Source organism: Saccoglossus kowalevskii, chromosome 1 (assembly GCF_978046115.1).
Source record: "Saccoglossus kowalevskii chromosome 1, keSacKowa6.1, whole genome shotgun sequence".
Lineage (NCBI taxonomy): Eukaryota > Metazoa > Hemichordata > Enteropneusta > Harrimaniidae > Saccoglossus > Saccoglossus kowalevskii.
In genome coordinates, this window is record NC_140641.1 from 18,636,142 (window position 1) to 18,660,908 (window position 24,767).

A 24,767-nucleotide genomic window follows, 5' to 3' on the forward strand; every position below is an offset into this window, starting at 1 on the left:
AGAGACATATCACAATAAAAAAAATCAAACACCAATGACAAAAGTCATTCGACTAATTTCCTGACCGATTTGCAAATCAGGTGTACAAAACAATGTGGGATTCGGTGTAACACCATTTTGTCTACCAACAAACATACACATCCCTTAGGGTGACGTCATAATATTATGACATCACACTATTTTTCTGTTGTGCAGACCCCCCCCCCCTAAATCATTGACTCCTTCCAACTGCACTGCTTTTCGCAACATACCACCCCAATTCACCTATTTTCTTTTTCTTTTATAATTTGAAGACCCAAGTAGACCACTTGCAAGTCGCACTGTTTTTTTCCGAGGGGTTCTGTTTTTGTGTGTATCCGAGGGGTATAATTTTTTCACACACCCATCCGTATACGTCAAATCAGTAGTTTCCAGGGGGTGTGTTAGTTACCAAAAATCCGACACCTGAATGGTGGATTTGAATCCATAGGGTGTCATAACCTTAATATCCATCCGTAGGGGGGGTGTGGACAAAAACTGGAATGACCCGGTTGAATTGTATGGTTCATAATGCCATTGGTTATAACATTCACCAGGTGGTGTCGATGAGTATATAATTGCGTGAAGTCCTAATGTGGCCTAATGTAGTCCTTAGTCTGTTATAAAATACACGAGTTGCCGGTTCGCCGGCGCCATTTGGGTCAGAAGTTACGGGGAGCCCACTGAAGTTCAGGTCTCACGCCATTAATTAGAACTCCATAGACGACAATGTTAGTGTTTGTGTGCATTTCTCGAAGAAAAAAGGTTACTAAGATAAAAAACCACATGTATGTGATAGAATAGAATTCTGGCTAGAAACACATGTTGGTCAGCTCCGAGTCAAACTCCTGCAAAATGGATGTAAACAAAATACGCAGATTTGTCAGTCTTTCCACCTTCAATATCACTCAGAAACACAGCCAGTTCATTTATTTACGGTTGCCTCAAAAAGTAATTTCTTTCTTAATCGCGCCTTTAAAACTACTTGAATTTATTCTGGAGCTGTTGTTGGGCTTTTGTGGTTTGATAAAAAATTGTCAGACAATTCTTGAGACAGGTGAATGTCCAGTTCTTTACTTTCATTGAAAGCTTGTTAAGTTAATTTATTGTGTCATTAGTACACGCGTAAATAATAATCTGTTGAAGTTAAAGCGAGAGGGTCGTCACCTGCGCACACGCGGGAATTGAGTCTCAAGCGATGATAACAACACACACTAAAAACGCAAAGGCTCATGGGTAGACGCTTGTTTGTAAACAATGACACGCTATGGCCATCTGACGCATGCGCAGGTGACGACTCTCCCGCTTTAAATGAATTAGGAATGTACTAATCTTTTCTGTTCTCTGGATGCAGTGATTTTAGAATGCTATTTTTTAAATTTTTGCGGAGAGAAATTGTATTAGCGCTCTGTGGATACATGTGAATATTAAACCATCTTGGCCTTTGCTAGATCAGAATACATTACGTTAGTGTTCACTGTCACGTGATGACCACTGTCCTCTACACATGTACTGTGTATTGTTGCTGGTTTACTAAATCATCAGTTATCAAAATTTTAAACTATATGTTTTATTTCCATGTGACTATAGAACACAAATAAAACCATTCCAACAATAATCCATCAACATAAATTCACAATTTTAATCGTTACATTGGCAGCAATGATGGTAAAAACATCGATATGAGAATACTGTAAACAGTAGCATCAATGTTACTTTGACTCTCTGACCCAAAATGGCGCCGCGAAACCGGCAACGGTGACAACTATATAGAGGGCGTCAATGCGAGAGATTCTACAAACTCGCTCGTTTTTTGAAGAATTATCATAGAAAATAAAAAAAAATTGCCACGACTTGACCAGTCTAGTCACTCATCAAAACGCCGTATTTTACTTAAAGCGGGGGAGTCGTCACCTGCGCATGTGTCAGATCACAGTCCCTCTATCATGATGGAGGGACTGTGGTCAGATGGCCATAGCGTGTCATTGTTTACAAACAAGCGTCTACCCACGAGTCTTTGCGTTTTTAGCGTGCGTAATTGTTATCGTCGCTTGGGACTGAAAAGTTACAAAATAATACGTGTATATATAATTTATTGAAAAGAAATTATTTTTAACTGCACTCAATAAAGTATAAATTTTTGAGGTGTGAAACATGGCAAGTGCCTCTTGTCTAGATTTGTTTTGATTCTAAAACCTGCCAGCCCCTTTGGGAGTTGATTAGGCACTTAAAAAATAATATAGCAAAAATTATAAGCTAAAGTACATTTCTGTATCTAAACTTGAACATAAACACCTATTGTTATGTAAAATAAAAATTTTAACAAAAATGAACAGTATCTTTGTATGAAAAACTAAACAGGAAATGTAACAGTAACAGTTGTCACCTACCCTGCTGGACATTCACATGCAGCTTGTTTTATCGTACCATTTGATAACATATTAATCACCACTGTGTAATTCTTTTTCTTCATTGAAGCTTTCACTTTTCCTTTCACTGTTGCTGTCATTTCTTCTTTTAATATTTCAATCTTTGTTACGTGACCTTCCGCAAAAAATGTAAACGCCTTCAGCTGCTTGTATCCAACCTTTTCCATGAAAGTTGGTGTGTATTTGGCGGACGTCACAACCAAATAACTGTACAGTTGCATGAATGTGAGCATCGGGGCAGGTCTGAGGTCTGAAGACCGTGTTCTACCATTAGTACTACGTAGCAACCCTTCCACTGACCAGGAACTATCATTTTCCTGCTCAATAATGACATCTTCAGCAATTAGTTCTGGCGACTGCGTTGATTCTGTTGCTGGCGTTCTCGATGAACTTGCCTCTGAATCGGCGGAAAAAACAACCAAATTCCTTGCAACCAGCTCGCTTTTGTTGCCATCAGCCTTCACACTTTTAGATTTTAAGATTACTTTCAGCTGTTTCACTGTTTTTTTTCTTCAGATCTTCGATCAACAAGTTCGTGTCTGTTATCGCCATGGCCTCTAAATATCATACTGACGACTTCCGTATCCCAACTAGGTCAAGTGCGCACTAAGCATTTCCGGTTGAATGCGCAAAAAGGCTATTCCCGCGCGTGCGCAGGTGACGACCCTCCTGCTTTATTATCCATTCTGGCACGTTTTTATGCGCAGTGTCGTTGCACAGTGACAGCATCCATCCAAAAATTAAACGTGGCGTATTTTGACCGATATTTGAATCAATACACGATTGTTTTTCCCACAAATTATAGTCAATGCAAAACTACTTACAGGAATGTACCTGATTGGCTACCGAATCTAAACAAATAGCAATCATACCAGCTTGTTTGATAGTTTTTTTTAACGTATCAAATTCTGTCTTGTATATATGCTTCGACTCAATTGACAAATACGGCATGCCCGAATATTGCCAGAGAGGGCGTCACTAATAGGATCTGCCTCATCTCCTCATTGATTGTAGGTGAGGGGGGGGGGGTATGTGTAAAGAAACCAAGTCAACATTGCCGATTTTCCAGCCACCCAATACTGTAATGTAATCCCATGAATTAAAAAAAAATCTTTTGTAAAGTTATACCTAGAGGGTCTATGGTTATACCTATCAGTGTATGCATTCACTTCACTAACACACGAACAAACTTGAAGTACGTTACATAAGTCACTGGCCAGTTCAGGATCTTTTTACGGAAATTCCATTTATCAATATTCATGATATTCATAATCCAATGGCGGATTTAGTGAGCGGGAGGGTCGTAGCACGTACCCTAAATCCGTCGGCACCCATGGTGCAACGGGTAATGAAATTATGGTAAAGGTGAGCTTCCTCACCCCAACATCCTGTACCCGTCTCTAATTCCATACATTTTACGATATTTGACTTTTCAATAATAGAATGTACCGCGGAAAGTGGCCTTGGATGTTGCTTGTGGAACAGGTCAAAGTTCAAGATTATTCGGCAAATATTTTGAAGAGGTGATAGGTTGCGATGTCAGCGGTACTCAGATTACCGAGGCACAGAACACAGAAAAAATACCGAACATCACGTACAAGTAAGCTTCAGTACAAAAGAAAATATGGACAACTTTGAGTATTTTTGAGCATGGTTTAAGCTTTTTCGACAATCCGTCCACTCTAACATAGCGAATATGAATAATAAAACAACGTTGGCTGGACAGCAAACAACAATATTTATACCATGAAATAATGAACACACCAGTGCGCATGCGCTTCCAATTAACTCTACACCCAGACTGAGGTAACTCCAGACATGGAGGTATAAACAGATACCTCCATGCTCCGGACGTATGCAGCCTTGCGTACGTGTTTCAATGTTTCATCATGCTTATTTTGCTGTTTGCATTTATTATATATTAAATGTTTCTATCAAGGTTTAATATCAAACAAAATTATTATAACATGTAGACTTGCATACAGTTTCTTGTTTATTTGTTGTTGTTTTCTCAATAAAATAAAATGTTGTGGGAGCGTAAATGGCGAAAGCCAAGTTACCGCGAAAGTCGGGTTACCGCACAAAAACTCCACGGTAACTCGGCTTTCGCCTTTTACACTCCCGCAACATTTTATTTTATTGAGAACACAAGAACACATTAACAAGGGACTGTAAGCAAGTCTATACAACATGCTGAAAATATTTAAAGCTTTTCATATTGCCTTAGGCAACATTGATTTTTGATGAATAGCATATCCATTCTCACAGACGGACCGGAACAGGAAGTCAGTAGAAGACAAAAGATTTTTTCGTTAGCTTGGGGGAAATTTGGTTAGCTTGGGGGAAAACAGAGGTGTTAATCCGAAAATTCATTGTCTTTTCCTGTTTGTGATTGGTCCTGGCAACGTTTGGGGGATCGTGACGTAGCTCCGACTGTGAGAATGGGAAACATGCATGGAATATCTGTTTCTGTACGGTTTCTGATTTGTCTTTGTACATGAGCATGTACATGACATGTGCGTTTCAATAGATTTGCATACAGCCTGTCGTTTATTTTTTTGTTTTTGTTTTTCAATAAAAAAATATATGGAAGTGTATAATTTATCATTTACAAAAAAATTGCCATTTACAAAAACATAAATCAAGAGACTGTATCTAAGGTTTCAATAACTTTCATAAAATACGAATCCCAAGCCAGTGGCTGGCCACATTGTCGATGCTATACGAACTGTTATGTTACATTCGTTTCAGAGTGGCGCCAGCTGACAAACTTCCCACTGAACGTGAGAGTGTTTCATTGGTGACAGTATTTCAAGCCATACATTGGTTCGATCAACAGCAGTTCTTTCAGGAGGCTGAGCGGGTCCTCGTCCCGGGAGGATGTTTGTGTGTGTGTGGCTACGCTGCTCCACTGCTCTCATACAAAGACAAGTCCGAAAAGCTGACAGACATAGTAAATACAGTACGTACCTGCTCCGTTTGTTTGTGATCCGTGTAAACGTAATGAGTTATAACCATGTAATGCATTTGGCTACCAAGAAAGCCCCGGTGGCGTAAAACTAATAAAGCCGCGAGCGTGATGTGACCCCATGTGTTATATAATAATTACTTCCAGTCACTTTAAAGCGCACGGTCATCGCACCGTCACGTGTTCGATGTGGATGCCATGCAACGTAGGTACAACGTTTGTAAAATATATGTTTGGCTTACACGAATGCGGAACGCGTACTGCGTGATGGGAGGTCGTCATCTGCGCACGCGCGGGAATTGAGTCCCAAGCGACGATAACAACACAATCTAACAACGCAAAGGCTCGTGGGTAGACGCTTGTTTGTAAATAATGACACGCATATGGCCATCTGACGCATACGCAGGTGACGACCCCCCCCGTTTTAAAGGAATGTTATGGTCACACATTTATTTGAAAATCATGAACAAATGTTCCAAGCCCATCTATTAAAGCAGCTCGCAACATTGGTGTCATCTTCGATGATTCACTTCAGTTCAGTAAGCACATCATCAGTACATGCCAGAGCATATACATGCATATCAGACGCATAAGACTCATCCGCCAACATCTATCTGAGCTTATCATTCACTCTATTATAACCGCTAAACTGGATTACGGCAATGCCTCACTCTATGGCTTACCAAATTCACAAATACACCTGCTTCAGAGGGCTCAAAACTGTGCTGCCCGTCTAATTACACGTACCAAAAAATTTGATCATATCACTCCTGTTCTTCGTAAATTGCATTGGCTGCCAGTTCACTATAGGATACACTTCAAAATTTTACTACTCACGTACAAGTCACTACATGGATTGACACCACCCTACATATCAGACCTTATTCACAAAAATCAAAACCAGAGATCCCTTCGCTCAAGTAAGAAACATACACTTGCCGTACCTCGGACTCATTATTATTATTATTATTATTATTATTATTATTATTATTATTATTATTATTATTATTATTATTATTATTATTATTATTATTATTATTATTATTATTATTATTATCTATTGTACTAGATTTAACAAATTTCAGCAGTAAATATAGGAGAAAAAACACGTCATTAGATCAAGGTTTTGAGCTGAGGATTATATTGTCATCTCATAACATGTGTATGATCTGTAGAAACGTAATCAGAAATGTCAGACCTATATAAAAACTTGGTAAGCGGAATATTCCAGAGAAAATCCCGGAGCGGCGTTCTATTTGTTGTCATTCTATTAAAATAGAAATTTAAATGTGTCAAGCGGAGCCCCTGAGCGTCTTTCTTTCAATTTTTCAAATTATGCTCTTCTCGACGGTATTTGACCAAGCCATTGGGGCCCAAATACGGACTGTCTAATATCGCATACTGCTTTTCGGCACTGGAGTTTTTTCTTTATATTCCAGTGTGTGCTTGTGTGTCTGAAAATATTTCGACCTCTATTTCTTAGTCCAACGCTATGCTGTGAAATGTTTTGATGTTCTGGTAATGCTGAATATTGCACAGCGCTAGGACCACGCTAGAATGAACATACATAACTATGACTGAATTTATTTAACTTGTATTAAAGCGGCGGGGGGGGGGGGGGGGGGGCGTCACCTGTGCACGCGCGGGAATTGAGCGACGATAACAACACACGCTAACAACGCAAAGGCTCATGGGCAGACGCTTGTTTGTAAACAATGACACGCTATGGCCAACTGACGCATGCGTAGGTGAAAACTCCCCCGCTTTAAGTTGTACCACGCTGTTTTTTAAGATACTGCAAATTTTAAGGACCAGTCGTTACGGCCTCTGATATGAAAAAAAATCACAAAACATAACTAACAGTTTTACATGAATTATACGCTATGGTGATTATCTAATTTGGTACGTCTGTCTTTCAAGTTCACTTTCGTCAAGTATGGAAAATACCAATTGGACAGAGAGCTGGTTTTACGAAATCGTTACAGAGATATTCACCTTCCTTATGAGGAACACGAAAGGTAAATGGTAAATTGAGACTTTTGTTCTGACATGTAGAAAAATATGTCATACAATTGTGGGCAGGGTAAGATGACGTCACGTTTGTTTGTTTGTTTTTCCAACAGAGACGATTCGCTGTCAATCAAACTTGATTTATGTGTCGATGACATAATAAGGTATACGAGTAGCAAATCGTTTTTCAGCAATTATATGCGTCAGTACCAGGACGGAACATCGATTTTAGAAGATTTACGAAAGAGGTAATTGCATAAATACAATCTGGCATTTACGGAAAGTGGTTGGTATTTTGTAACAAAATATAAAAAAACAGATAACACATTATATAGGACCTCGTTTTGATACAATCGTTGTGTGTTCAAACTAAATTATCGTTTTGTCGAACATCAAGGTATAATTCGGGTTATCATTAATGAGAGCAGGCAATGTTGGGGCATGCGCTAGTTAATAGATTCGTCTGATACATCATATATATTACAATTTCAGTTTAATGGCGGAGCTGGCTCCAGAAAATATCGGCGCTGATGAGAAAGTCATACATGCAGAGTTCCCGTTGTTTATCCTGTTGACTAGGAAACCGAAGTGATTCAAGTTGATGGTTATTATTACGTAATATGTGAACTACACAAGACAAGCCTATATTACATATTATTGGCGTTTGTATTCATTTAGAAACTTAACTGCTTTCTTATTTTCTATCAATTTAAAAATATACATTTTGACTATTCATAATGACCGTAACCAGCACGTTATGTAAAATAGAGTGCGCACATATTAAATCATGCAGGGATCGATAAGAAAACAACTTAGGTCAAATATACTAGCATATCTACCAACCTCGCAATAGTTTTGCTCAACTTTGCACACTGTTTAACAGGTTAGACGTATTATGTGCCCACAGCAAAAATAAATTGTTCATTAGAATACGAGTAAGTTTTAAAACTTGATATGAACATAAACATTTGGAATAAGTTCCACAATTTTCTGCTTATAAATGTTTGACATCACAGTGAGAAAGAATGCACACAAAATGTCTTATGTCTTCGCCGTATGTGTGGCGACTCAAAAACACCACAAAAAATGGTTTCACAGGCTGGTTTGCTCAGGTCTACTTTCGTTTTCCCAAAGCCGCGTTCCAATCTTCTTTTAGGAGAATTTAGTGTTCATTTTCAACTAAATATTCTCTGCTTCTCAATGGGACATTCCTAAAACAAACTTTTTTAAAAATCCCTAAACAACTAAGGGTTGGTTCGTAAAGGTTTGGTTCGTCTCGTCTCGGTCCGGTAGTACATTCTGTCAACTTCAACGGACTGACCCTTACGGACTTTGATCGTTTGAAACAAACTAGCTTGGGACAATCATCTATTGACTAACTATACTTTGGAATAAGTTACCGTCACATTTGAAAAATAATCACAATCGTGCCTGTTTCAAAAAAGCTTTACAAAATTATTTAATAACTGAACGCATGATTTCTGATTAGCTCCGACCTATTTTTTTCTTTCTTCTGCGTTAGTTTGTATTATGATTTGAAACATACTCATTTTAGATGTATATAAAGTCTCATTAATCTCTGTTGCTTTTTAACATCAATGTCACAAATAGTCTTTAAAATGCCCTCGTCATATACCTACATAAATATTTTCCAATATATTTTAGTGAGACAGACTCGACGAGCCATTTTGTGCTATTTCTGTTTCCCTGCCATAGATTGTTGAAAGTTTTATTATTATTATTATTATCATACATATTTTCATAATTTACTTGTATTTATTTACTTTAGCTAATTATTTATTGATTTCCCTATAATACTTAAAATCTATGGCGAATAAATATTATTATTATACATCTGTCATCGTAACGCCATAGGTTACTGCGTGCCGTAATTTTGCGGTATTGTACGGGGTATTTTCATCCTACCATATTAGGAAATGCGAATTTTAAATATGGAATGATTACGCGCGTAAACGTCCTCTAATAATAAAAACAAACATGGCTGCCACCAAGGTTTGACCGGAAGTTCGCTGATTCTGTTCTAAACATTTTGAATTTCGGCATTCCCAGGATGTATCCTTGGAAGGAAAGGATGTATAATAATGTTATTACGAGGATACTTCAAAGTACACCGTCACAGCGACATCCGCTGCGCGTCGGTCGATACTCCGGTTGTACTGTCTTCATGTATACTTTGAGGTATTCTCGTAATAACCTCATATTATTCAAAATTAATTAAATATTCAAATTAGCAAATTAATTAAGTTGAAAGTCAATATTGCATAGCACATATCGTATATTGACAGATCAAGTAAGTCTATACCAACTTTGGTCTCATGTGTACTATTAGTTCACAAGATATCAACACAAATTCAAAACTCATTTAATGAGCAAATGAGCTCGTTAATTAAATTAAAACTCAATATTGTATAGCATATATCTTATATTGACATATCAAGTCTCTACCAAGTTTGGTCTGATTTGGACTATTAGTTCACAAGTATTAACAAGAATTCAAATTAATAATTAAATATGCAAATGAGCTCATTAATTGATTTCTTGAAACAATAAATGAATGTGCATCTGTACCAGTGGTCACTCTGTCTTTGTACCAAGTCTCAGCAAAATCGGTCCAGGCATCTCTGAGAAATGAGGATGGACACACAAGGACCGAATTTGACTGAATTTTGGAATTAAAATGGCCGCTAGTCGGCCATATTGAAGGTAATCGGAAAATAAATTGACGTGCACATGTATGGTTGACCACTATGTCTTTGTGCCAAGTTTCATAAAAATCAGTCCAGCCATCTCCGAGAAATCACTCCGTGGGGGCTAAAAAGCACAAGCAGTGTGAAGCTGGCACGCAATAAAAAAATACCGATTTTTTTTATTACTGAGTAAAAATGGGGAAAGACAAGTGCGAGTACAAGCGCATTTTGGAATACAATGTTTATTTATTCAACTCAAGTCACAAAATAAGTCAAGTTTCAGTTATAATGTGCCTGTTTTTTACTTCTTTTTGTTGGTAGTTTTGCTATTAAAAAGGTTGCTTCCTTTTCAGTATTTCCCGTAATATGCATCAATTGTGCAGCAGGAAACTATCTTGTCACTGGTCCTGAATACTCTGATAGCTATCCAAGATGTAATGACTGCGCTGAAAAACCCAAAGACGTCGTAGTAGGGAATTTCAATGAGGGAACTGCATATCAGATCACCACGAACATAGATTTTTCCAAGAATGTGTTCATCTCTGTCTACTGCCAGTGGGATACATTCATACATCTCTGTTCCACAGCTATATTCAAAACTCTCCAATGCAATGTCAAGATCTTTCTGCTGATTTTTAGTCAACTTTCTTGCAGCATATAGCACTCTAGGTTTGCCACAATCAGTACGAATCACCAGTTTTGATATATATGTATAATGAAAACAAAAGTATAAAACATTGAATGCATTAACAAAAGATAAGTACCCTCCTCGGAAATAGTTCAAGAATATACTCGATGAACAGAAATCTACTATCAAAATAAAATTACCCCTGTAAGCAGTTTGTGCTGATGGATTAAATGGAATGCCATGACCTTTCTTCTGGGATGCTTTCAGAGATGGACGATGATCATCAGTGGTGGTGGTACCATAAACATGTTCAAATTGCAGGCTATCACTGTCTGGCACTGGATCGGGTAGGTAATGTAACTTTTTGAACCATTCAATTGGGAGACGCGGTGGTCCATGGTATTTACAAGACATATCACTGCATTTCACAACGCTAAAGGCATAATGGCGAACACGACAATGTGATTTCATAAAGTCCTGCAGAGTCTTGGACTGAGCAATATCTTTGGAGTTTGATTTGTCTGATAACTCGTGATCAATCTTGCGGAGTGTCTAATAAAATTTCTTTATATCAGTTCCCTCAACACCTGTGAACACAGTAAAGGGTTCATTCTTCAGGTCTAGGCGTTGTAAAACGGACAATAAGAGAGTGATTGGTTGTTGCACACCAGGCTATTAGCCAGGAATTTGAAACTGCCAGTCCAAAACAATTCAACGTCATGAAAATTTAGATGGTTTTGGATATTATCAAAGAACAATAGGAAAAAGCAGAAAAATGGGAAAAAGTTGCCAGTCCAAAATCAAAGTTGCCAGTCCGTTTGGTGGGGGTGGACTGGTGGCTGGCTAACACCCAGCTGCACACTGTCTCTGAATGCACCCATGAAGTCTGGATGTTTTTCAGCTGCATCACGAATGTCTTTCATATTATTATATACTGACATAATTTTTCTGTGGACATTTTGTTACTCATCACACCAAGACATTGGAAGGCTAAATTCAGTGTGGACATAATTCTTTCAGCTGGATTATTCCATGAGCTACCAGGTGGTGTCCGTAGGGCAAACACACCATCATAATCATTTTCCAAGAATAGTGCTATAAAACTTAACCGAACTGTACCATAACACACACTATGGTCTGGTCCACCACTATATTTCAACAACAGTTCAGACAACTCTTCCTTTTTGAGGCTGAGTATTTAGTTCAGTCAAATGTCTTTGTGGGCTGATGCTTCAAAAACAGAATCTTTCAAACCAACATAAACTTTTCCTCGATAGAATGATCCCTCAATACCATACGGAATATCTACTTTGAGACACACAATTGGTGTCAGAGATGACTTGGAAAAGTCATGCTCAGATACACAAACTACCTGCTTGCCTCTCTCAACTGCTGCCAAAGGACAGCCTGGCTCTCCCACTTTTATTTTGTGCTTGTCATCGATACATACAAAGGTGAAGTTCTGTCTGAATTTCACTGCCATTTTCTTTGCATATCAAAAATAGGCAGATGCTTAATGAACATCAGGATGAGTATTTCGGAGATGTCTTTGCTGAACCATAAATTTTAATTGGAGACGACCAGCATGCTCGTGTAAGGACACACTAGATGGATTTTTTGGCCAGAACTGTAGACGTATCCATTGTTTGCCGGATATTGGTACATTCTCTGGGCAGCGTTTTGCAACTTAATAGGAAAGAGAATTCAGTGCATATATGATCAGTCGTTACATGTAAACCAAATTGTATATATGGGTATAAACATTTTGATGTAGAGGTAATACGACTGTCAATAGTCAATGTACAGGAAGTAATAATTACCTGCTGAAGATCCTTCACTGACATGGCTGTTGCCATGTACATAATGGCATCATGTTGTCTTTCCTGGACTGCTTCTCCTGCAACATGTTGAATATACTCGTCACACTGCTCCCAAAATTTCGCATATTTTGATGGTCGACCAGGGTTGTGTTCTCTCAAATCACAAACTATATCTGGATCTGCAAGTTCTAACAATTGACTGATGCGTGAATCAACTTCTGCTTCAGTGACACTAGAATTTTTTTTTCAGGGAAATAGTGGCAGTAGAAAAGACTTTAAGTCGAAATTAGTAGCTATCGTGAAAGCAACTGAACTGGGACCTCTTGTTACGTGTTTTGGGTGCTTGTTCTAGATGTAATATATATATATATTTTTAATGAGACAGTTACGTGAAAAAAGCCTAGGTAACTCCTTTTGACAGAGCAGAGAAACGATGAAATGTTAGTGATTAATTCCAAAAATAACGATACCGAATCCACATCGGTCCACGTCTGGTAAAATTTGACATTACATTTTTAAAATTAAGTCACGATCATTGAATGAGCTCGGTCTATACCGTGAACGTACCGCAAAAGTGTTCCCACAAAAAATATTTTCGACTAAAAACGGCCACATGCCCTGAAAAAATCGAACAGAGCTTGACATGTATGAATAATTTATTGGGCTTAAAAGAAAAACGTGTCAAATTTAGTTATAGCCATAACTATTTGGTGGCCAGTCGATGAACAATTCAAAACTCAGGATTCACACGGAAGTCCTTCGGGGCTGAAAATCATCGACGCTACTCTGGTTTACTTTATTTCACAACTTGCAGAGAAAACTGATTCGCGTGAACTCTAATGTATTTTAGCCTAGTATTTTCTTTTTGAACTAAGGTCAAATTCCATCAGTTTGTCAAAATATATGTTTTTCAGCGAATAATTTTGAAGCCTGTCACAGCACAAAAAACTATGTGAATCGACGCCGGTGATTGGATTGTACGACGACCCTTCAATTAGCGTCAAATATGCTTTGTTACAACATCATTGATTGGCTGAGAGTCACCTGATCGGAGCACGACCTGGGTCACAGAACCATATTTGTCCATATTATCAACAGGACTTTGCAAAATAACCAATCTTTTTTAGCGCGGAAGTTGCCAACAATGTTAAAAAAAATCGCGAATTTCATGGATTCGAATAAAATAAAGCAAGCGATTGATAAGGATGATTATTAATATTTTCCCCGATGCTCTTCGAATTTTTATTTTTTTTATTTCAAGTTAACTTAATGGCTAGTTGAAGTTGTATCGTCTTCAATGCGGTTGTTTCACCGCGAACAACTCTAGCTCTGTTTTGGGCATGGTTTAGTTTTGCGATGTAAAATAAAATATATATTAAAATAATAATACTTGATTAATTATTTGGGGTTTCAGCCCAAAAATTACGGACATGATCCCCATGAATTACGGTCAATGTTTGTCTTCTCTCGGCTGATTGTCACGGTGTTGATCGACGCCCTTCCTAAACTCAGTATGGAGAAACCAACGGGGATCGACATTCCAAACAAACAATCGAAATTATCAACGAAAGACGAGATTTTTCTAGATATTTACAAACATACGGTCATGACAAACATATGTAAAATTAACAAATACACAAAGAGGTGTAATATTAGGTTTTATTTTAGGCTTAGAAATATTTTCTTTCACTCAGCTCATGCATGTAACTGCCATTTAGCCTTACGGTCCTTCAGCATCGGGGAAAACAACAATAATTATACAAAACACATTGCGAAGACTCAACAATCAGGAAAGAAACCCCAGACAACCATGTCGTACTTGTGTTGAAATACATTTTGTATTTCACGTCAGAATATTGTTTAAAATAAAATATTCAGTCCAAGCCAAATCGAGGTCAAAGGGTCAGGTTGCGTGCATATAATTATATATAGTTAAAACAAAAAGTATTTGAATTTTTGTCAGCTGTTCAACATCTCTAAAAACCAGAAAGACAATTATAAGACAATGTGAACCTCGGAAATTATTCTGTTAGTCCGAATTTTAAATGCGCGCGAGCGAGCAGGTGGGCGGTGATATTTCGGGGTTTGCGCGGTCGAAAATAAAGCGGTCGAATTCAACCAGCGGTCGCAAAAGCGAGAGAAAAAGGTGATTGGAAAGCGGAAGCGGGCGGGAGGTTGTGCGAAAGGAGTACTGTAACTTTGCACAACTTTCTTTTAAATCGTTTTATTTTCCAAGTAAATATTCTATTTTACTAATACATTTTTTTTCTAACGCTATGGCGAAGAAAACAAAGAAAGCGTTGACAGACGAGGCAAAGAAAAATCTGCCACTCAGTGTCGCACTCTGACACAGCAATTTTTTTTCAAACATCGGCCATTTTGTTTCACCATGAAAACCGTTTTTAGATGTCTTATCAGAGACACTTGAAGGATTAGCTTGTTTGTAAACTGTCAGCGTGTACAGTGGGACAGTAATGTTTGTCAGAGGATTATCCCTCGTTGTTCGTTTGCATAACAATGGAAAACCCGAACGTTCCTGGAGTACGGACTCAAATGCCAGCAGTTTTCTTCATTTTTCACGCTCGAGCTTGAAATTATTCATTATCTGACACTCTTTATGAGTTCTATGATATCAGTGGTTAATATGTTTGGCCATTTTTAGTGTATATTTATAATAATGCAGCAAATCTACAGTGTTTTATTAACCAAAACTGTTTTTCGCGTTTTTCTCGAGTTGAAGTTTTGATCGAGTACGACTCATTGGGACCGCCGCCAAATCAAGCGCGTTCGGACTAGGACATTCAAACTCGCAGTTATCGTTCAAAAGATAATGATGGTGCGAAATATGTCTGGGTTTTTAAAGAAAATGCTTTGTCACAGAATAATAGTCTGTTAAAGGTGCCAAGTATGAAATAATTTGGGGACAAAAAACAAACCTGCATAGAAATCGGAATAATAGGTCTTTTGATTATCGGAGACGCATTTCAATGGACTTGATTACGGACAATGCATGACGTAAATTTCACCAGGAAATTCCGCAGTGTGCTCTCGCAATCGCAGACTTAGTCATTTTTACAAGGTTCGCCATTTTTGATGTCACGAGATAATTATGTAAACAATGTCTATCCAGTTTGTGCGAACTTGCACCTCTATACTTAGTCTTTTGATATATATAACCTAAATTACTGTTCTGAACGAGACAACAGACAGAGAATGTTTTATTTAAAAACGTCACAAAACCTTCTCGCTACCTTAAAGCATGTGTTAGAGTGGGAATATATGACACAGAACAGTTCAGTTGTCCAGTAGGGGTCAGGCAAGGCTGTGTATTAAGCCCCTTTCTTTTTGCTATGTTTATAAATGAATTGCAAGTAATGCTTGAAAACGCTGGTCACATGGGTATTCAAATTACACAGGAATTGAAAGACCTGTTTATTCTGCTTTATACAGATGATATTGTTTTATTTGCTGATACTGTAATAGGTCTACAGAGACTGCTAAACGTCCTTAGTCTATTTAATGAAAAATGGAAAAGGAAGGTTAATCTATCAAAAACCAAAATCATTGTCTTCAAAATTGGGGGTATTGTTAAGAAAACTGAGAAATGGTCATATAATGGCCTAAACTTAGAAGTGATCCCTTATTATAAGTATTTAGATATCGTTTTCTCCAGTAGGAATGTTTGGCACAAAGCTACAGAAACATTATCAGACCAAGCAAGTAAAGCTCTCCATATTGTTAACAGATATATGAAAACATTTGGGGAATTGCCATATAATTTATATTTTAAAATTTGTGATCTCATGATATATTCAATTCTGACTTATGGGTCTGAAGTTTGGAGATTTAAGAAGTATGAATGTATTGAGCGGGTTCATTATAAATACTGTAAAAGATATCTGGGAGTTAAAGGGGGTACCCCAAATTTAGCTGTATTAGGTGAACTAGAACGTTACCCAGTTTTTACTACTACATATATTAAATGTATCAAATGGTCGTTAAAATTGTTATGTATGGAAGAAAATAGGATTGCTAAGCAATCGTATCTTCTTTTAGTACGGGAAGACGAACGTGGTAAAATTAACTTGGTAACGCATATTCGAAATATTTTGAATAGGTATGGATTTGGAATAGTGTGGACCAATCAAGGGATGGGAAATGAAATTACATTCCTCGCAAATTTTGCACAAAGAATTAGGGACATGTGGCAACAGGAATGGTGGGAAGAATGCTCAACTATGAGCCGACTAAATTTGTTCTGCCAGGTAAAACGACACTATACTGTAGAAAAATATATTATCAGTGTAAGTGTGAACAAACATAGGAAATCGTTATCAAGGCTTCGTTGCTCGAGTCACCAATTAGCAATAGAATCTGGCCGTATGCATAATATAGATCGTTTTGAAAGAAAATGTGTATTATGCAATAGCGGAATAATTGAAGATGAATTACATCTAATTTTCGAATGTCCCATATACCAGGCCTACAGAGACGAGCTATTATCACGTTGGTCATTACATGACCAGGGACACCACACCTAAATAAAATTAATAACAAGTGAGGTACCCATTACACTTTGTAATTTGTCAAAATTCCTGTATCAAGCTTTTAAGTTAAGGTCAGAGGCACTAAAATTAACCTCTTGATGGGCAGTATTTTATATTACAGTTAATTTATGTATTTATGTATCATTATTGTTTTCAAGAAATGTAAACTTGAGATTGTGATGGGCCGGTGGCCTAGTATGGCAATAAAGTTTATAGTTTATTATTACAAATATATTAGTCACTGTACGGCACAATATGTTTTCACTCTTTAACCATGCCCTAAACTCGGACAATATTTCAAGTTTTGTCACAAAAATGCATTTAAGGTATCGATGCAGGTTCGTGGCTTTTCATTATCTAAAAAGTCTTGGCTATAGACTGTTAAAATTTCGCAGCATTGTGAATAGTGGAACATACTCAAAAGACGATTTTAATATATAGAAAACTGGTACAAACATTCTCTCTTTTGAATGCTTAGCAAGATTTAGCAAGGCTGTACATAAATAATCAAAAAGAAACATGGTGAAAAAAGTAATTACGGGATCTCCATATTAGGCAATATATTTAACTTTTTGCAAAACGATAATTGTTTAAATTTAAAACTGTTACAACCATTTAAATTATGAGCATTAGCAAACCTCTTACTAAGTGAATGGTTATGCAAATTAGCCACTATCTCCACATGGCTGCAGTCACATCAAACACAAATTTATTTTCGAATGTTATATATCAGTCGATGGAGAATTAACAGTAGATTAAAAATATATCAGTCACTGTCCGGCACAACATGGTGTCACTCTGTAACAGCGCCCTAAAATTGGCCATTATTTCACGTTTTTGGCACAAAAATACGTTAATACATTTAATCAAATCAGCTGCAGTCACATCAAACACAAATTTATTTTTGAATGTTTTATGTCAATCGAGAGAGGACTAATAGTAGATTGAAAGTATATTAGTCACTGTCCGGCACATCATGCTGCCAGACTGAAACCCGTGACGCCCGGCCCACAACATAGCCTATATTTCACGTTTTTGGAACAAACAAATGCGTTAATACGTTTAATCAAATCGGCTGCAGCCACTTCAAACTCAAATTTATTTTTGAATGTTATATATCATTCGATGGGAAATTTAAAATAGATCACACATTTATTAGTAATTGTGCGGCACATCGTGCTGTCACACTGAAACCACGCCCTAAACTTGGTCTATATTTCACGTTTTTGGCACAAAAAATGCGTTTAATATATGTAATCAAATCGGCTACAGTCACATCAAACACAACATTATTTTCGAATGTTTTATGCCAATCGACAGAAGACTAATAGTAGATTAAAAGTATATTTCTCACTGTCCTACATTTAATCAAATCGAAATGAAAATCTTTTTAAAAACAATTATTACAGTATGTTAAAGTTAATGCAATAGGCGGGAAACAACAGTAATTTTTCAGTAAATTCTGATGGAAAATTTGCTTTAAAGTGAAAAGCACATATACGTATACTTCAAAGGTCAACAAAACCGAAAATGGATTTTAAAAATGGAAACGAATTTTAAAAACGAAAATGGATTTTAAAAATGAAAATGGATTTTAAAAATTAAAATGGATATTAAAATGGAAAGAGGATTTCAAAAACAAAAATGAATTGAGATTACATACCGCAAATTCATAAATTTTTAATTACGTCAAAAAACAAAATGTTAGATCCAAGAAAATATATTAGAAATTCACTTGGCCGTCATTAGCCACGAACCCTGCAGCCGATTTGATTATAGATAACATCGCATTGTTGTGCGAAAAACGTGAAATATAGATGAAACTTAGGGCGTGGTTACAGAGTGACAACATGTTGTGCCGGACAGTGAATACTATACTTTTAATCTACTATCAGTCCTCTCTCGATTGACATATAACATTCGAAAAATAAATTTGTCTTCGGTGTGACTGTAGCCGATTTAATTATAGATAACATCGCATTGTTGTGCGAAAAACTTGAAAAATGGATCAAATTTAGGACGTGGTTATAGAGTGACAACATTTTGTGCCGGAAAGTGACTAATATAAGTTTTATCTACTATTAGTCCTTTCTCGATTGACATATAACATTCGAAACATAAATTTGTGTTTGATGTGACTGCAGCCGATTTGATTAAACGTATTAATGCATTTGTTTGTGCCAAAAATGTGAAATATAGGCCAAGTTTAGGGCGTGGCTACAGAGTGACAACATGTTGTTCGAGACAGTGACTAATCACTATTAGTCCTCTCTCGATTGACATATCTAACATCCAAAAATAAATTTGTGTAGTGTAGTGGATTTGATTATAAATAACATCGCATTTGTTGTGCAAAAATTGAAATATGGACCAAGTTTAGGGCGTGGTTACAGAGTGACAACATGTTGTGCCGGACAGTGACTAATATATTTTAATCTACTATTAGTCCTCTCTCGATTGATATATAATACTCGAAAATAAATTTGTATTTGATGTGATTTCAGCCGATTTTATTAAATGTGTTAACGCATTTTTTGTGCCAAAAACGAGAAATATGAACCAAGTTTAGGGCGTGGCTACAGAGTGACAACATATTGTTTCGGAAAGTAACTGATATACTAGTACTTTTGAACTACTGTTAATTCCCTATCGAATGACATATAACATTCGAAAATAAATTTGTGTTTGATGTGACTGTAGCGGATTTTATAAATACTATAAACATCACAATTGTTGTGCAAAAAACGTGAAATATTGTACGTACATGGGCATCGAAACGCAATATATATAACCACTTTTTGTTCGTCTTCAATTGGTTTATAATGTGTAAACTAGGATTGTTTTTTTAAAATATTGAATGAGGCAGTTATTACGTGATGAAACCGCGAGCCAAGTACAGTGCAATAGGGTTTAGCACTTGTATGGCTTCGTTGTATTTTCGTTGAAAATTCGTGCCAAAAAAGGAATTCTCTAATTTGGATTATTTTACTCACACCACAGTGTATACGACAAAAAACGCCGGTCAACGCCGGTTTACGGCATTTTTTTTATTGCGTGCTCTTATTGCGTGCCAGCTTCTATCATGAGTGTGCTCTTATTGCGTGCCAACTTCACACTGTTTACATTCTGTCAACTTCAACCGACTGACTCTTTACGAACTTTGACCGCTGACCCCTTAAACAAACAAGTACAAACATCGTCACCAGTACGTCTGTACGACAAACAAGGTGCATTCGACGTATTCGTTGTCATGGCAAAGACACATTTTGACAGCGATTACGAGACGGTATTCGACGTAGACGCTTACTTGAACCTTCTTTTCACAGATGTGTACACGTGTGGAGGCGGGGGGCCAGGAGATGGCAATTACCTTCTTTGTCTGCAGATTGACTTCTTCAAGAAAGGTAAAGATTGTGGTTAAACATATACATGCACCTAGCTAATATAAACACTCGCGTCAACCCAAATTCACTTCCATGTTCAAACTAATCAAGTAAATCAAACCATGTAGCTATGATAAAACCATACAGCATGCCAAACATATAGCTATACCTTCAAGCCCCCCATATTATACTGCCCTCATTCAATGCAAAAGAAAACGCGCAATCGGAATAAACAATGGGGGGGGGGGGTTAGCTGGGACAGGTTACAAGAAATAAAATTCCATTTACAGTAAAAAATAGGTTTTTACACTTTACAGATAAAGCAAATTCTTAATTACATTTTACATTTTGATAATTTTGATAATTTGTGTTTAATAATCAAAATTGGAAATTGCGTACGAATTACGACATTTAATTTGTAAATTACTTTATACACTTACAAAAAAAAATTATATCTTTGTGCAAATTACAAACGAATAAAATAGCTAATTACATTTTACACCTTGCCCATGTCTACGAATTTATGTTTTTTATTTATTTAAATTACATTATTACGAAAATGAAAACAATTGATTACAGCTTACGAAAATATCCCTTGCCTACCCTCACCAATGCGTTCGTGTATCTAATCTTGGCAGCAAACATACACACATATATTCTGACGTCCAAAACAGTTATTTACATGAACCAGGCGTTATACGAGTCAAATACGCATTTATTTGCATACATTACATTCTATTTGGAACCGTCTTTTTGGGTGGCGGGTGACTGCAGCGAGTCTTGGTCAATGGTTTTTGGGACAAATCGTGGATTTTCATTGTTATTTAGTTTTTTTCCTAATATTATTTATTTGCGTGAATGACAATATCACACTTTGTTAAATTAAATCTATTTAATTTAAACATCCTACATTTAATGGTTAGCGAGTGGTTTGTGCAATCTAATTTGTAAATATATGAATGGTTGGTGAATAAAAAGTTTTGTATTTTTTGACACCAGATATGATACTCTATTACAAACATAACATTATTTAACATAGCAATATCATCAGTTCTTGGATTCAAGAAAGGAGCTCTCTTGAAAACCCCTGACCATTTTTTCATTGCTTTTACGTATGATTTTCTGTCATGATTTATGTATCAAGTGCAAATCTATTGCCAATATGAAAGCAGGAGGGTTGTCACCTGCGCACGCGCGGGAATTGAGTTTCAATCGACTATAACAACACACGCTAAAAACGCAAAGGCTCATGGGTAGACGCTTGTTTGTAAACATCGACATGATATGGCCATCTGACGCATGCGCAGGTGACGACTCCCTCCGCTTTAACTATCTGACATTTGAAGGATTTGATGATTTGTAGAGTATTTTCTTCAGCAGTTACCTATGTTGAATTTATAATGCCTATAATACTCGTTGTTGAAATTCTAAACTGCCTTTCACAATTGGTGGCACATCAAGTTGTTATCATATTAATACATTTTTTTCTTAACTAGCTACGTTCACGGGAAATCGCTTATTGGAAATCGGCAGTGGACCCACTGTGCATAACCTGATACCTGCAAGTGCATACTTCAAGGAGATCACAGTTGCAGAATTTTCCAAGCCTTGCAGGGATGCTGTCGAAAAGTGGATCCGCGCCGAACCAGACGCATTTGACTGGAGTCACTTCTTTGATTATGTATGTGCGAAAGAGGGAAATGGGTGAGTTACAACAAAGAAATTATCAGTTAGAGATTTGTAATACATGTATCGATTAAATATATATTTTTAATAAAATGTTTTATTCAATTATGTTTATTTTAAAATTATGGAATCAGCCATTGTTTAAATATTGGAATTGTGCCAGAGTAGTTCCGTAGACTCAGCAAAACAGAAAGTTTGTATAACTTAATTAGAATAATTATGTTGCTTTTAATTGTATTTGAGTCACTATTTTATTTATATTAGCACAATGCTCATATTATAGCTGGGATGTTCCTGATTATGTATAATTGTTGCATTATGGGTGAGTGGTTATTACAGTGTAAGATTGGGGGTGTAGTGTGTGTAAATGTGTTTATTGGATTTAATTATTTTATTGAATGTTATTGTTATTGGGCACTGTTTTATTTGTGAACAGTGTTCATGGAACATGTCATTTATATTCTTCAAATGTTTCCTATAAATCACCTCTGATGTGAAAAGGGCTCACAGAACCTTCTTATGTATTTGAAATTATTGTACATTCACCTGTGATGGCGCACTTCAAAACATCTTGGCTCTCTGTCTCTGTGACCTTTAACCCCACCAATCATCTTTTGTGTTTTTCTAGGTGAGTGATTTATGTCATCGTTATCAAGTTTAATCAAAATAGTTATCCTTGAACCACCTGTACCAGTTAATATTATATTTCTTTTTGTTGACAAAGACATTTTTGATCATTGTTGATGATCGTTCCATGACAAATATTTTGAAAAGTATTTTAAAACCCCCACCTGCTATCTGTTGTGTGTTTCTAGGGGTTCGAAGGGGGAATATAGCCTCAGTGACGTACAATTGGTTCATTAATCCACAATTGCAATCTCTGGTGTGTTAATATGTTTTCATGTATGAACACCCACAACTATACCGCAAAATCTTGCATGTCTGACTGACCGACCATTGAGAAGCCTTTTCACTCATTTATCTGAAAAATAGATCTTCCTATTGTGATTTTGACCCTCTATAGTTGAAATCAGTTTTTGTTTTTGCTTTTGACGCAAGGGACGCTACTACATATATCGTGGTCACTGATTGGCCTGTATTCAAACGAAGTCTTTATTTTGTTTTTAAAAGCCACTAATTACTGTGTGTCGGGACACCCACTATGTTGTTCTGGGTATTGATCTGTCAAACTGTTTGCAAACAATATCTTTGTTGTTACTGGGTTTGAATATGCAAATTGACTTCTGATCCCTGTTAACTGTAGTATGGTCAAAATGGTCTCACATCGTTTCTGACGAGATGCACAATATTATCAGTATTTCAGACAACTTTGTCGGTTTACTATGTATTTAGTACACCACAGATTCACTGTCATACTGACCGAGGGTTAATTGGAATGACGTTGATGTCAGTCTCAATAGAGAGACTAATGTTTTGAAATTACCAAATGCAGCATTTTTTATGCATAACAGAAGTGATATGTACATAATTCAATTGTATTGATTTCAGAGAAAGCTGGAAATCCCGCCAGGAGAATCTACGGAAATATATCAAGGGTGTGATTCCCTGTGATGTGCACGAAAGCAACCCACTTGGTCTAAATTCGTTGGATCCGTTCGACGCCATCATCACGTCTACCTGTCTCGAAGCAGCCTGCCTCGATAATCAGTCGTACCGGTCAGCTATCAAAAATATTACCAAATTGCTGAAACCAGGAGGATTGTTGCTTATTTGGAGTACGTTAAACGAAAGCTTCTACATGATTGGGGGATCACGATTCCATGCTCTACCTCTAGACGCCGAGTTTATTATAAATGCTGTCAAGGAAGCAGGTTATACTGACATTAAAACAACCAAATTTCCTGTTCCACCATTCGAAGGCATTGAGAAAATTGCAGACGCAGAAGGAATATTGTTTCTAACTGCATGCAAATTATAAATTTTTTGTGAATTTTTATGGCATATTGTTTGGTTAGGTTTCTTTTTTTGATACAAAAGGGATCTATACCATTCGCAATTATTTAAATTATGTAATCTGTGTTGAAGTACCGGTATATCAAATACATAGAAGAATCCACACTCGTTTACTATTTTTAATTCCAATGAAAAATGAATAAAATAAACAAATAAACAAAAACAAATAAATAAATGTTTATCCTCAAGTTGTCAACAATCATTTGTTAGATATATGCATTATGCAATTGCTGCTCAGTAATGCGACCTGGTCTTTCAAATTTGTTCCCAGTGTTCCCCACATATCGCTTATTAGCATATACTATTTGGATTTCTGTAATCAAACGCATGACTGTAAATGGAATTACTATATTTTTAATATGCGCACTTCCGGTGGGGTACTCCTATAGTTGAGGTATACAGATATGCGTCAGATGGCCACAGTGTGTCATTGTTTACAAACAGGCGTCTCCCCATGATTCTTTGCGCTTTTAGCTTGTGTTGTTATCGTCGCTTGGGACTGAATTCCCGCGCGTGCGCAGGTGACGACCTTCCCGCTCTAATTTTTTTTCTTGTTCTACGTACGTACAGCTCCCCGTAAGGGAGATGCACACATT

General features: G+C 36.8%; 2 protein-coding genes, 1 long non-coding RNA gene and 1 pseudogene across 3 annotated transcripts in view; 3 read left to right on the plus strand and 1 right to left on the minus strand.

The window, feature by feature from the left end:
• LOC102804564 (putative methyltransferase DDB_G0268948) overlaps positions 1 to 7,437 on the plus strand; it is a 21,817-nt gene extending 14,380 nt beyond the window's left edge. Inside the window, exons 2-4 of the mRNA XM_085496594.1 lie at positions 3,890 to 4,047; positions 5,199 to 5,409; positions 7,336 to 7,437. Of these exons, the coding sequence (XP_085352720.1) occupies positions 3,890 to 4,047; positions 5,199 to 5,409; positions 7,336 to 7,437 (471 nt within the window). The remainder of the gene's footprint in view (positions 1 to 3,889; positions 4,048 to 5,198; positions 5,410 to 7,335) is intronic.
• A 99-nt stretch (positions 7,438 to 7,536) lies between these two features.
• On the plus strand, positions 7,537 to 8,411 carry LOC146750408 (uncharacterized). The gene is made up of 2 exons (XR_014930512.1): positions 7,537 to 7,673; positions 7,918 to 8,411. It is a non-coding gene; the product is annotated as an uncharacterized LOC146750408 (long non-coding RNA).
• A 3,269-nt stretch (positions 8,412 to 11,680) lies between these two features.
• LOC144360305 (uncharacterized) lies at positions 11,681 to 20,380 on the minus strand (annotated as a pseudogene).
• Positions 20,296 to 24,359, plus strand: LOC100368597 (nicotinamide N-methyltransferase-like). Its single transcript, XM_002739213.3, has 3 exons — positions 20,296 to 20,532; positions 22,008 to 22,215; positions 23,707 to 24,359. The coding sequence occupies exons 1-3, from the start codon at positions 20,379 to 20,381 to the stop codon at positions 24,134 to 24,136; spliced, it is 792 nt and encodes a 263-aa protein (XP_002739259.1). The 5' UTR covers positions 20,296 to 20,378; the 3' UTR covers positions 24,137 to 24,359.
• The last annotated feature ends 408 nt before the right edge of the window (positions 24,360 to 24,767 follow it).